This window comes from Grus americana, chromosome 1 (genome assembly GCF_028858705.1).
Source record: "Grus americana isolate bGruAme1 chromosome 1, bGruAme1.mat, whole genome shotgun sequence".
Classification (NCBI taxonomy): Eukaryota; Metazoa; Chordata; class Aves; order Gruiformes; family Gruidae; genus Grus; species Grus americana.
The window spans coordinates 17,863,962-17,877,614 of NC_072852.1; the positions used below are offsets into that span (position 1 = coordinate 17,863,962).

Consider the following 13,653-nt stretch of genomic DNA (forward strand, 5'->3'; position numbering starts at 1 on the left):
TCCCCGTACTACTACAGCCCGGCACCTTGCACACCACAGGGCCAGGGAAGGGGAGGGAGAGGCTCCCTGGCCCCCCGGCCTCAGCCTGGGTTTACACAGCGCCGACAGGGCTCAGCCAAGGCTTCCGCCGCCAGCTGCTTTCTCGCCGCCTCTCCGCCCACCCCCACCACGACCTGCCCAAGCTGGCGAGACCGGACGCGGCCCCACCGTGACGGGAAGAACGGACCGAGCCGCCACCGCGGCGCACTCTGCCCCAAGGTCCCGCCCTACCCACCTCGCTGCGATTGGCCCAACCTGACCCACCCGGCAGCACTCTCACTTCTGGTTGGCTGAAACCTCCGAGCCGCTTTGGTGGGCGAATGAGGAGCAGGATTGTTTCCTGGTCCCAAGATGGCGGCGCTCAGTCCCGTTTCTGTGGAAGGGAATGGGGGGGAGTGAAGCTTGAGGAAGCGGGTCGGGGCTGCTAGCCGCGCCGCGGGGAGGGGGATGAGGTGACGGCCGCCATGGCGAGCGACGGGGGCAGGAAGCAGTTCTGGAAGCGGAGCAGCGCGAAGGTGCCGGGCAGGTGAGAGGGGCCGCGGGAAGGTCAGGGCCCGCGGGAGGAGGCTCTCCGCGGCGGCCGCGGGCCCGTCCCGCCGCCAGCTGGAGCTCAGGGCGGTGGGGCAAGCCTCCAGCCTGGTGGTGCTGGGCCGCGGGGAGCGGTTCTGCCCAGTCCCGCCGCCGCTGGGCCCATTCCGTCCCTCTTCGTTGTCACTGCAACACCCTGTTCCTGCCGCCTCGGCCGTCCAGTTCGATGGATCCCAGCGGATCCCGTGCCCTTTGCAGCGAGCGTGACCGGTCGGTCACTGCTCGAGCTGGGAGGTTGGTGTAGGGCCTCTCCGTCCCTCCCTCGGTTCTCTCTTGTTACTTCAGTGCCCGGGCTGTTTCCGTGCTCGGCGCCTCCAGTTACCTGATCGAAGATCGTTGGTGGTCTCAGTGAGCGTCACTTATAACTTGTGTTAGGAAAGTTGTTAAATAGTTATTTGAATGGGGGTTCCCAGCCTGATGTCATGGTCGAAAGAGTTAACGTGATTTTGGTGATTTATTCTCTGGAAAATTTTGAATGGGAGAATGTATTTGTGGCTCTTAGCAAGTTATCAAGTTTTGTGACTTGGTACAAGTTAAGATATTTTGAAATACTATGCAGGAAACTGCATGGTATAGGCATATACCCATATTCTAGTTTCTACTTGATATTTCAAAATATCAGTTTCTCAATTTTTTTTCTGAAGCGTGAACAGCAGGCTCAGTTGTTGTATAGCTGCTAAGAGCTACAAACCCATTTTTCCATTTGAAATTTTCCAGGTAATACATCCCCAAAGCTGCATTTACTCTTTTGACTATTATGTCAGGCTGGGAACGCTTGTTCAGATGATTATTTAACAATAACATTCTCTGTTCCCATCCCTAAACTTGTTCTCCCACTAATTCAGTTTCGTATGTTATTTTTGTAAGAATGATGCGTATTCTTGGTTGTCGGAGAAGAGTAACTCTGTACTTACCATTTAGCTGAATTCAGCAAAATTATCTTGCTCATCGTTTAACTTCTTCCATTCTCAGTTACTGGTAGTGGTTTACTTTCTCTAGTTATAAACTAACTCTTTCAGTCCAACTGTTCTTGTTTCTCTGAACTTCTTATTTTGTAACTTTACTGAGTCCTTTGGGAGTAAAACACTTTTGACCCTCCTCAATTACACAGGGTCTATGAATATTTGCAGTTAATTAATTTGCAGGCATGTGGGAAAATGAGGACACTGCGGACAATGTGCTTTTTTTTTTTTAATGATGTGGAGAGGATTGTTGTTGCTTTATATTTGGGTGGATTCCCATAATGGTCATTCATAGAGTGGCTGAAGGAAAAATCACATTTTGTCTGTCTGCCAAAAATGGAAAGTGACACCTGACCCTCATGTGAGCGTAGAGCAGGAGAACGCAAAGACTTGACCACGGTGTATGGCATACAGTCACGTAGAAAGATGGAGGACTGACTTCTTGATTTGCATGGAATCACATAAAAATTGATAGAGTTTATAAAGCACTACTCTGTCATCTCTAGGACTAACTTCACTACTGTTAATCCTGCCCCTGTAATATAATTCTAAGCCTCTCTTAAAATTTGTTATGACTGCAGTCTTTCTGGCTTGGTTTTATCTCAGGTTTACTAAGGTTGGATTTATTTACATTTATGGTCTGGAGATAGCTTTTGATTTGTCAAGAGGGCACGTTTGTCTCCTTTTATGTGGTTTTTAGTACAAGTTTAGGTGGGTGTTAAAGTTGCATATGATTTGCTTCTCTTGCAATCAAAGTGTTTTGTAGTAATAATTTCCATTATGAAGCCACACCTAAATCTTGATGTGCTTTCTGTGGAGTTTTCTTATGAAATAATTCTATAGCTGAAAACTGGGAGGAAATGAACTTTTAGTTTGTAGAGAGTTTTATTATTCACACAATAACATGCTGTTTTGGAATGTTAGAGATTGTAGTGAATAAATGTGTCTTTGGAAGCTTATTTATTTTGAAGTATTTGTTTCTAATACTCCCATGGCTTTTATTCTCTAGCATGCCATTTTTTGCATTTTTGTTTAAATTTATCAGCCTTGTACTTCAGTAAGGGTTAAGAATTGACTGGTTGGATTTTGGGCGACAAGGGTACATAGAAGATTCAAACTTTGCAGATGTTTGTTTGAGAATTTTTTTTTTTTTTTTTTTTGCAGGAGAGAAATGAAGAAATGATAAACCAGAAAAGAGGATGAATTTAAAAGCAGTGTAGATTCTTATTGTGGAATTACATTTTTTTCTTGTTTTAATTCCTTTTAGAAAAATAAGTCAGCCAAAGTTTGCAAGGCCTCAAAAAGAGCCATTGCCATTTGGCAAATCTATGATTTTTATTAATTTACTTTTTAGTATACACTTCAATTTCAGCTTCATTATTTTTAGTGGTATGTGGGATTCTTTGAAATGGAAAACTGTTGGAACAATTCAGTTCTGTTTATTATTGACTATTTATTTAATACACAGAAAAATATCAAATGCTTTATTATTTTTGTGATAACTCTTTCTTTTCCTTTAGTATTCAACATGTGTATGGAGCTCAGCATCCGCCTTTTGATCCATTATTGCATGGAACGTAAGTTAACTTAATATTTTAAATATTCCTCTATCTTTTCTTTTTCTTCACTGTTGGCTATAAAGCTGAATGTTAATCTTCCTTTTTCAATTTTTGTCATAATCTTCACTCCTCTAACTTTTGTGACTTCCTGGTCCTTACAATTGTTCCCTATTTGTTGGAGCAACAAATCAGCTGTTCAGTTCTTAACTAACATAGATTGCCAACTTTTATTTTCTGTTTTCAGTGTCTTATAAATTGGAAATTGTATGGTAAATACTACCTTAATTTAGCAGATGAAGCTTACAATTTAGGTGTAACTGGCTTTCCTGCATGCATCTTTCTATTGATGGGCTGCCTTTATTTGTCTGTCTATAAGAGAAAAGAGTCACGTTGTGGAGTAGATCATTTTGAGGTAAAGGTGGGCATTTTGCTTGTGAGAAAACAGTAGGCAGAATACATTTTACAGTGAATTAAGAGTTTATTGCCTTAGATCATGATTATCAGATATCAGAACAGTACATTAAAGTGACAATATTATGTTAAACTTCATTAGTAAACAAATAAATTTCATGCTGATAACCCACAACTAATGCAAGTGAATCTCCTTATGACTGAGGTGTTTAGCAAGATGCTGCATTCTGACAGATGGTTTTTGTATTTTGCTTTATTGTCTTTTTTTTGTTTGTTTTTGAAAGACAGTTTGTTTTAAGCTTTGTCAAGGACAAAGTTGTTTCTGGTTTGGTAGATTTCACAGTTCCTCTGAATGCTTTGAAATCAGCAATGCTGTTAAAACATTGGTGTATGTGAGAATTTTGGGAAAATTGTATGATCAATGAAATGAATGGGACAAAAAGAACTGTTACAAGGAAAAGTATTGGCTTGGAAGAAGGTCATACTTCTAGTGGATTTTTTTTTTTTTTCAAGGGCTGGTTTGAAATGGCGCAAGAAGTAAACATGTGCTAGTTAATTTTCAGATGATACAGAGTTGAAGGCAGTTGAAATGTGTGACCTTGAGGACTGAAGAAAAGGGAATGGGATGAATTGGTTCAAAAAGTGGAGTTATAGAGACCTAGTAACAAAACTAGAAGCTTAGTGCTTGAAATGATGACAGAAGAGGAGAAAGACCTTGCTGGTTTAGATAATGATGACAAGTTGGGTGAAAGTGTTAATGTTGTAGCACCTGTTAGGAAAGATATTCCCTGTAATGCATGAGAGAAACATTACTGATGTTGTATGAAGACTGTGTGAGAACTTTTTCTGATTTACAATTATGGCTGCCTTGTCTTAACAGAAAAAAGTTAAACTAGCACAGGGGGAAAGACAGGGATGGTCAGAAAGGGCAATTAAATTAATGGCAGTAACTTTTTTTTTTTTGAGAGCAGACTGGGAAACTCTGAACTTAATGCCATATTAAGCTGAAATCTGAAGAGAGATGTGATTGCTCTTCATTGCTGTAAGTGAGAACAAGTGCTAAGCTAGGGAGGGGTGCTTGGTTCACCTCTTACGCTGCATGTTAACAGAGGGACAAAAAGTTGGGAGCTATCAGGGTACACGTAGACTAGTAACTAGAGGAAATATCTCTGCCTGTGAAAAGAGCAAAGTTCTGAAGCAAATCTGTGCTGGAGTGCCTGAATGAGGAGGAATGATAGATCTAATGAGTTTTAAGGTGAGACTTGATTTGTTTATGACAGTGATTGTAATATGTGATTGCTTATGATGACTTAGGAGTAGACCTGATGACTTGATTACTGCTCCTGTGTTGTTATGCAACAACTGCATTAAAAGCCTTGAAATGTCTACAGAAGTTCATGAAGCAAGAGAAGTGCAATGTGTCCTGCCTGTCTTATTCCAGTAGTATTCTTCTTATTTGACTTTGGGGTTGGATTTTTTGTTTGTTTGGATTATTTTTATTTTGTTCTCAGACAAGGGAAGGAAGAATTTGTTCAGCTTCTGCTCAAAGCCAAGAAGAATCAGTTTTTACCTGTCTTCATTCTCAGACATAATCATCTGTATGTTATCATGGGTGGATGTAGCAGTAACATGAGTGCAGGGAAATAAATATTTGCTACCTATATAATGTCAAGCATAGACTTTTTTTTCTTTTGGTCCTATCCATAGTGATTTGCTTACTCCATTAGTAGTTCTCTAAATATTGTTTATTTGTTTTTGAACAGCTTGATAAAACCAGGTTCAAAGCCACCTACAACTCCAGTGAAACTCAAGAAAGTCAGCACCTTTCAAGAATTTGAAAGTAACACAAGTGATGCTTGGGATCTTGGGGATGATGATGATGAACTCTTAGCAATAGCTGCTGAAAACTTAAATACAGAAGTGGTCATGGAAACAGCTCACAAAGTAATTCAGAATCACAGCAAGCTACAAGAACAGCATAAATTTCAGGAAGAACACCTACTGGAAGAAAAACAAGCAGAATCTGCAGAGCTGACTTCAATTGCATGTGGTGATAATAGGCTTGTTAAATCAGTCAGTGAAGGTCATGCATCAAGTTCATCAGGTGTGTTAAAAAATGAAAAAGATGTTGAAAATCAAAGGGAGAGCGCTATAATATTTTGCCCTGTAAGACATTAGCCCCTTCCCTCCCAAACTTCCTTCCCAAAGGAAAATATTATTAATCAGTATTGATTTATCTGAGAGAGATACTGCGTGCCATACTAAACCATAAGGCATGTGTGTGAGAAATACATGGGTGAGGGAAGAATAATTAAATTTTTTTTGTTTTCAGCCTTCATACATACTCAGTTTTGGAAGGATGTTGCACTATTGAAGGTATTTTGATGGTTAACTGCACCAAGATATATGCTATTAATAGTATTCCTACTATTGTGAAAAATTGTTATTAAAATGCTACTGTATAAAGTATATTGAAACACTGGAGAAAAACATGCATATGGACTAGGAAGTTCATCCTTATGTGATCTGGTCTTTGTTTTTATGTGTAAACTTTGAAGTAAGCAATTACAATGATTTTTTTTTTTTAATGGTGAGGGGGATAGAAACAGCTTTCAGTAGCACAGAGATTTTAGAAATCAATTAGCTTTGCTGTTAGTATGATCTCTAATTAATGTGTTAATTGTGGAATACTGCTTGGAAGAGGAATGCTCCTCTTGCTAAATCCAAGTCATTTGAAGTCCAAACTTGTGCTGTACTTGAGCTTTCATTTCTCCAAAACATAACTCTGTTTTAACTTTACAAATTGAATTTAATTTATTAGTAGCTTTCTCATTAGCTGAGGCTAACTGTTATGCTTCTTTTCCCCTTCAGATAATGCTAGTGAAAATTCTTCCATGCAGAGATCACAGTCCCTTCCACAAACTTCCACACCTCCCTTGGTGAGTGGAATGGCAGACTCTAATACCTCAGTTACTCTTGCGTTAACTGAAAGAGAAGCATCCCGATTAGACAAATTCAAGCAGCTACTTGCTGGCCCTAATACAGATCTTGGTGAGTATTTCTTATAAGTGTTATGAATTACATCTAAATTATTCTTTAACTATAAAATTTTCCTGTTTGATGTACTCTTCTGCCTGATGGTTTGGTTAGGACCTAATTCTTTCAGCATTTAGAATTGATCTTGCAAAAGAAAGAATATAATTGAATACTTGTAATATTCATGCTTGTAATATGCAATTTGCATACATCCTAATGTGTAGGGTGTTAGATAGCTTCTTGTTCTTTCTCACATTATTTCTTCCTATTGGACTAATCTCTGGAGAAAAAACAAAGTATAATTAGCTGTGTCTAGTGTTAATGTCTGATAATGGAACAGCATGCGGTATAAGAATGATTCTCATGCTTAGAAATATGAATGTGAAAAACAGTGAGATGTGGAAGTATTACTACTTGTCTACTCAGTGAGCATTCTTCATGTTCACAGACTGATACTGTAGTTCTGCGTCTCATCTGTGAATGCTGACAACATGTTAATGTGAAAACAAATGAATTGTCAGATAACTTGACTGTTCCCTTTGTGCGCTGGATTTTAACTGCTGAATAGTAAATACAAGTGCTAAGAGGGTGCCACAGAATCAAATGGCTTTGTATCCCAAGTGAAAATCTGGAGGAATTAGAAATAGTACACTGCATTTGGAGAACTTGGCTGGTTACTTAGAAGTAGGAGTTTACGTCAAAATAATTGATAAACAAAATGTCTTTGAGTTAGACCATTCTGGAACATATCTACGGGAAACTTTTATGGAAGGAAGTAGAAACTACATGTTTGCAGTTCTTGAATTGACACTTTCCTGCCCTGTAGTTGTCATGAGACTTCTTCAATGTATTATAGTCCACGTTGTGGCTTTTTTTTGTCTTATTGTGAGGTTGATGCTAGCAAAGTAGAACTATGGAAACAATACTAACTAGATGAGACTTGACACACTTATAAAATGCAACTGTGAATAAACTCCGAGGTGTTAAAACAAATTGCATATGTTATATAAGCTTGAAAATGATAAATCTCACTTTTTCTCCCTTTGATCTAACAGATGTTATGAGCTATGTGATTGTGACAGACATGAAAACTGGTATAACTCTTAAGAATATCCTAATGGTAGGAAACTTTGTTACATAAGGTTACCAAGTCAGAGGGAAGAGAAAGCTCAACTTAAACCTATCCATTTCACTTCTGCTGTCTTAATTAGAAGGGAATAGTTTCCCAGTAAATCAAATTTAGGGATTAAAATAAAATACTTTGGGAGTGAAAGAAACTTCCACTCTTATTAGGAGTACTGTTACCCTGACTGTGGTGAGAGTTTATTTATGTTATTTAAACAAACTGGTTTGGTTTTTTTCCCCCCTATTGAACTTTCTAAGTCTCGCACAGAAATATACATAGGAATATGAAATTTGAGTATGTTGCGCTCATATCTAATAAGCTCTCAATATTCTTTCCTGTAGATATCATGAAATAATCCCTTGTCTATGTCTGTTCTTAGGAAGCTTGTTCGTTCTTTTGCTGTACCAACTGTAATAAGTGCAGAATTTGAAGTTGTGTGAATTAGAATCTTAAGTCCAATTTTGATTTTTTGATACAAATATTTTGACTTTTTTTATCTGGGATATATCCAGTAGCATTTCCTAATAAATCTATAAATAATTAATGTTTTTTCTTAGTAAAGAAATGAACTCCTTATTGACAACAGGCAAACTCTTGATGATCATGAAGCTGTTAGTAGTAGATCATATGTGATGGTAGTGCTCAGACTACATTAGATGTATATATTAGGGAAAGTGTATATATATGTGTGCAAACATGTATATGCATATGACCATATGTACAGTTCATGAGAATCTGCTGTGGGCATGTGTGTATGTATTTTTGGGAGATAATTGGTTTAGCTCCATGTTACAATGAAGGCTACATTTAAAATGATTCTTACAATGACAGTAGTAGCCTGGGAAACTGTTGTGGGTTGTGTGTGGTGGGGTGGTTGTTGTTGTTGTGTGGTGTGGTTTTTTTTTTTCCTTTTTTTTTCTTGAGAGTAATACTGAAAATGGACTAAGGTAGAACTAGGTAACAGGCTCCAAGCTGAGATTTGTAGTGAGTAATGAAGGGACAAGTAGCTGTTCTGTTGCAGCTGGCTCATTCTCTTTGTGTGTGTGATGTTGCGATATGTGTGGGTCTTTGTTTTGTGGTAGATCCACAGATAGGGTGTGGTTTTTTTTTGTCATGAAGTCATTGTCATGATGAATTGAATTATTGGGTAGTTGTCTTGGAGACATTTTAGCAAATATTTCTGTTCATTTCTGCATGTAGTAGTGTTGGTTTTGTTTGGAAGTACTAGTAGCAGAAGTAAAGTATTTCTCTTGATTTTGTTTTCTTGTTGGAGCAAGTCCAGAGGCGGCCATGACGATGATGAAAGGGCTGGAGCACCTCTCCTATGAAGACAGGCTGAGACAGTTAGGGTCGTTCAGCCTAGAGAGGAGAGGGCTCCGGGGAGATCTTAAAACAGCCTTCCAGTGCCTAAAGGGGCCTACAGGAAATCTGGAGAGGGACTGTTTACAAGGGCATGTGTTGACAGGACAAGGGGGAATGGTTTTGAGATGAAAGAGGGTACATTTAGATTAGGTATTAGGAAGAAATTCTTCCCTGTGAGGGTGGTGAGGCACTGGAACAGGTTGCCCAGAGAAGCTGTGGATGCCCCCTCCCTGAAAGTGTTCAAGGCCAGGTTGGATGGGGCTTTGGGCAACCTGGTGTAGTGGAAGGTGTCCCTGGCCATGGCAGAGTGGTTGGAACTAGATGATCTTTAAGGTTGTGAAAGAGTGTGTTCTTTCACAAGACAACTCTCAAAAATATGGATTATGCATATAAATTTGAAAGTGAAGATTATTTTAGCCATTGAAGTCCACTAATGGATTCTGGAGTTGGGTTTGGTCCATAGGTTGGATATTGTTGTGGAGATAGGTAGGTTCTATTGATCCCATCAAATTATACACAGAGCAAAATAATATACCAGGTATAGTCTGCAATTGGGATATGAATCTACTAATAAATATTACATAAATATATAATGAGAGCCATTCTGAAAGTTTCTGTGTACCGTTTTATTCAGCAGATGCTTACATACACAAATAGTTTCTAGAGCAAGGCACAGTCTGAGAACAGAAAGTAGGAAAGGAAGAAAAAAACAAACCCCAGAATTCTAAGAATATAAAAGAATTCTTTTAGGTTACTTAACTCTTATTTATGAATAAAGAGCTTATTTCCATGGCTCAAAAGTGCCCTTAACTCATTTTTAATGTCTTGTAGAGCTGAACTAATCAACTCACTCTTGTAATTTATAATTGCCCTTGTAGTTCTGAGTCTTCACTTAAGCCCTCCTAACACACTTTACTTCTCTGTCCTGCAGGCATTTTTGTTGTTTGCATGATAAACAGATGCAAATAATAGGCTTTATTTCCATTTGACACTTTTTATTTGACTATTGCTATGCTGTTATTACCTCTAATATAAATGGGGAAAGTATAATGTGAATTGGATGTCAAGAGTAGTTAGCTATATGAGAAAATCCTGGTTCCTATAGAAATGTCACTTCTAGGTATATGATTTGTGCTGCAGGAGAGCGGTATTCAAAAGCCCTGACAGTATACCTTCAAGTAGTAATATAATGAAAAGAATGGGGAGATAATCTCATAAAGTTAAAATTACAAAATGAAAGCTGCTAAACAAGCTGAACCATGTTATGGCAAGAAATGTGGGCTCGTAGAGGTGCCTGTTGTAAGAAGCAGTTTTGATTGGAGAGGGACTTGAGGACTGATGTGTCAGATCGTATTGAGGTATACTGGGTGCACATTCAGGAAGCAGGATAGGACTGGAAGTAGCAATACAGCTGTGATGAGTAGACAAGTGCAGAGTAGACTGTAGGGCCTATGTGTCTGCACAGCCGCCCACTCCTGGTACTGCATGCCAGGTTATTCAGAGAGAACAGTTTAAGCTAGTTGTTTTGTGCAATCAACCTGTGCTTACGCTTGCCTTGCAGTCAATTTGATGTAGATTTACTTCATTTCAGGCCTTGCCTTTCCTTGTAATGGACCTTGGGTTACTGAATGAAGATTGGCTGTGTGCTTGCAGAATCTTTTGCAAACAATTGGTTGCTTTGAGAGGAGGGGAGACGATGGGACTTTAACAAAGCAGTGTAGGGAGACAGTCTGCGAAGAAATTTCTCTTTCCTTCAACAGATCATTGTTTGCATATTTAAGAGGGACAGTACTGCTATGTCTATCCGGTTTCCAATTTAAGTTTAATTTTATTAAATTTGTTAGACTTGAGTTTTCAAGCAGTCTTGTACAGTGTTTTAGGGAGCTGTTTGCTGTGCAAACACAATGTAAGCGAACTATGTTGATAAAATCAGACTGATTTATAACAACAAACAAGTAACAGCATATCAGATGTACAATGGGTTTTGTAATATCAATTTAAAGAACAGCTTATTAAAGCACTTCCTTAACTCCCTCTTTATCTTCAAATCAACTAATCTGCTTTTTTACACACATGTAGCTAATGAGTATGTAATTGGATGTCAGAAACATGTTTAGTTATATCAACAACCAACGGTAAGCTTGGTGTACTGTGTTCTCTTCATAACATTGTGATGCTACTGTTATGCAACATAGCATGTCTGTCAAATTTTTCAGTCAAAAACCCTAATTTCTTAAGACATGTTTCTGCATGTCAAAATGTCTTTTCTTTCTACTTAATCACAACATATTCCAAGTTGAACAAAATAACATTATGAAGTTTTAGCATACTACCTGGGTAAAAATAATAGAAATCCTGTAAAAGCACCCATGAAAATGATGAAGTGTTCCTGTCTTAATTTACTCATAGTGCTGTATTCTGTATTCACTTTCAAAAGCTCTATTTCTTTGCACTTTTAAAAAACTCATCTATTTCTCTTACTCATTCTAACAAAAATCTCTAGAAAGAAAACCTTTGCAGAGAGCACCGCAAGCTGTGAAGTGGGGTGCTGTCCTTTGCTATAAGAGTAGTAGATAATGTTGTGAAGTCTTACAAAACATATAAATAATAGCTGAACCTTTCGTTAATCTGATGGCAAGAATTAATTCTGTGATTTTACAGGAATTATGATTATCTCATAACAATAGCTGGTTGCCTCTGTGTACTACAATAAAAGAATTCTAGGGTCATTCTCTAGAAATGAAATTTAGAAAGAAAAATTATTAGATGTGTCTTTTTTCCCCACCACAGTGGTCATCTGTATTGTTGCAGCAACTTGAAAAGTAGGATTTTCCCATTTGTGCTTACAGCAATTATAGTTTCTTTTATTTATGGTTCATAAACATAGTAGTCTGTAACAGTAATCTATTATGTCCTTTAAAACTGTTTGTCAAACTGATGTTTTTGAAGTTTCAATAACTTTACAAAATGCATTAATTGAAATTAACTTGATTAATTTTGTTCCCAGTCTCATTAATTTATCCGCACTGAACTACAGAGCAATTTATCTCTGTGCTCCTATTCCATCCATGTAATTTAGAATTGTATTGCCCCCTGCAGTTTTGAATTATCTGTAATTGATCATGTTAGTGCTTATTCTTCTTCCAGTTTGTTGATATATAGTGTAAAGTGAACAATATGCGTCCTACTGTTGCTGCGTGTGACGTGCCCCTAGTCATATCTATCTTAGAATCACAGGACAGTCTGGGTTGGAAGCAACCTTAAAGACCATCTAGTTCCAACCCCCCTACCATGGGCAGGGACACCCTCAACTAGACCAGGTTGACCAAAGCCCCATCCAACCTGGCCTTGAACACTTCCAGGGAGGGGAACCTGTTCCAGTGCCTCACCACCCTCACAGTGAAGAATTTCTTCCTAATATCTAATGTAAATCTACCTTCCTTCAGCTTAAGGCCATTACCCCTTGTCCTGTCACTACGTGCCCTTGTAAACAGTCCCTCTCCAGCTTTTTGTTCCATAGTTTCTTTTCAAACCATTATCACAGAAAGGTGTCCTCTCTCATTCCTGTTCTGTTCTAGTTAGCTTGTTATCTGCAAAACATGCTTGCCTTTTCAGCTAATAAATAAGGCTAATAAAAAAAAAAGTCAGTACTCTACCAGTATGCTTTGGAACATCTTTTTTTTTTAATTAAAAATCTTCTGAAAGGAATCAGTGCTAGGTATCCATCAATGATTCCGTATACTAATTGCTCTTTTGCAGGATTAGTATTTTGTCTTCCTATTTTCTGCGGCTTGGTCTTATAACTTGTGGTTTCACGTAATAATCAGCATTTATCCTGACAACTGCTTTAGTGGGATATTTCAATTTAAAGATATTATTTTCTTATTTTTCATTGTAACTAGATAATATGTTCTTGAAACAATTTTGAGAGGATTTTGCATAATTTGTCTCCAGAGGAGGTATTTTTCTTCTTTTGTAAAGATATTTGATCAACATAGTCATTGCATTACGTAATAAGTTGACATTTTTAACTACTTTGCTCTGTATTGGACCAGTTTTTAATTTTATTTTTTTTGTAAACTCTTTCCTTTCTTCCAATTTTTCCTCTGTTTTCTGTACCTTTTCTGATCTCAGCTTTTGAGTATTCTGTGTTTTTTGGATTTTTTCAGTTTCTCTTTTATACCTCTATTTTCAATAAGTTAAGATAATTCAGTAATTTGGGACTCATGAAAGGTTGGGGCCCCCACCATAAGAAGGACATGGAGCTGTTGGAGTGAGTCCAGAGGAGGCCACGAAGATGCTCAGAGGGCTGGAGCACCTCTCCTATGAAGACAGGCTGAGAGAGTTGGGGTTGTTCAGCCTGCAGAAGAGAAAGCTCTAAGACGACTTTGTAGGAGCCTTTCAGTATGTCAAGTAGGCTTATAAGGAAGATTGAGACACATGTTTTACCAAGGCCTTTAGCAACAGGACAAGAGTAACAGTTTTAAACTGAAAGAGGATAGACTTAGATTGGACATAAGGAAGAAATTTTTTATGATGTGGATGGTGAGACACTGAAAAGGTCTCCCAG

General features: G+C 38.3%; 1 protein-coding gene across 1 annotated transcript in view; it reads left to right on the forward strand.

Annotated features, from left to right (window-relative positions):
- Positions 1 to 368: 368 nt before the first annotated feature.
- Positions 369 to 13,653, forward strand: part of TBC1D22A (TBC1 domain family member 22A) — a 179,427-nt gene continuing 166,142 nt past the window's right edge. Inside the window, exons 1-4 of the mRNA XM_054839726.1 lie at positions 369 to 565; positions 3,110 to 3,166; positions 5,323 to 5,663; positions 6,431 to 6,610. Of these exons, the coding sequence (XP_054695701.1) occupies positions 504 to 565; positions 3,110 to 3,166; positions 5,323 to 5,663; positions 6,431 to 6,610 (640 nt within the window). The 5' untranslated portion in view covers positions 369 to 503. The remainder of the gene's footprint in view (positions 566 to 3,109; positions 3,167 to 5,322; positions 5,664 to 6,430; positions 6,611 to 13,653) is intronic.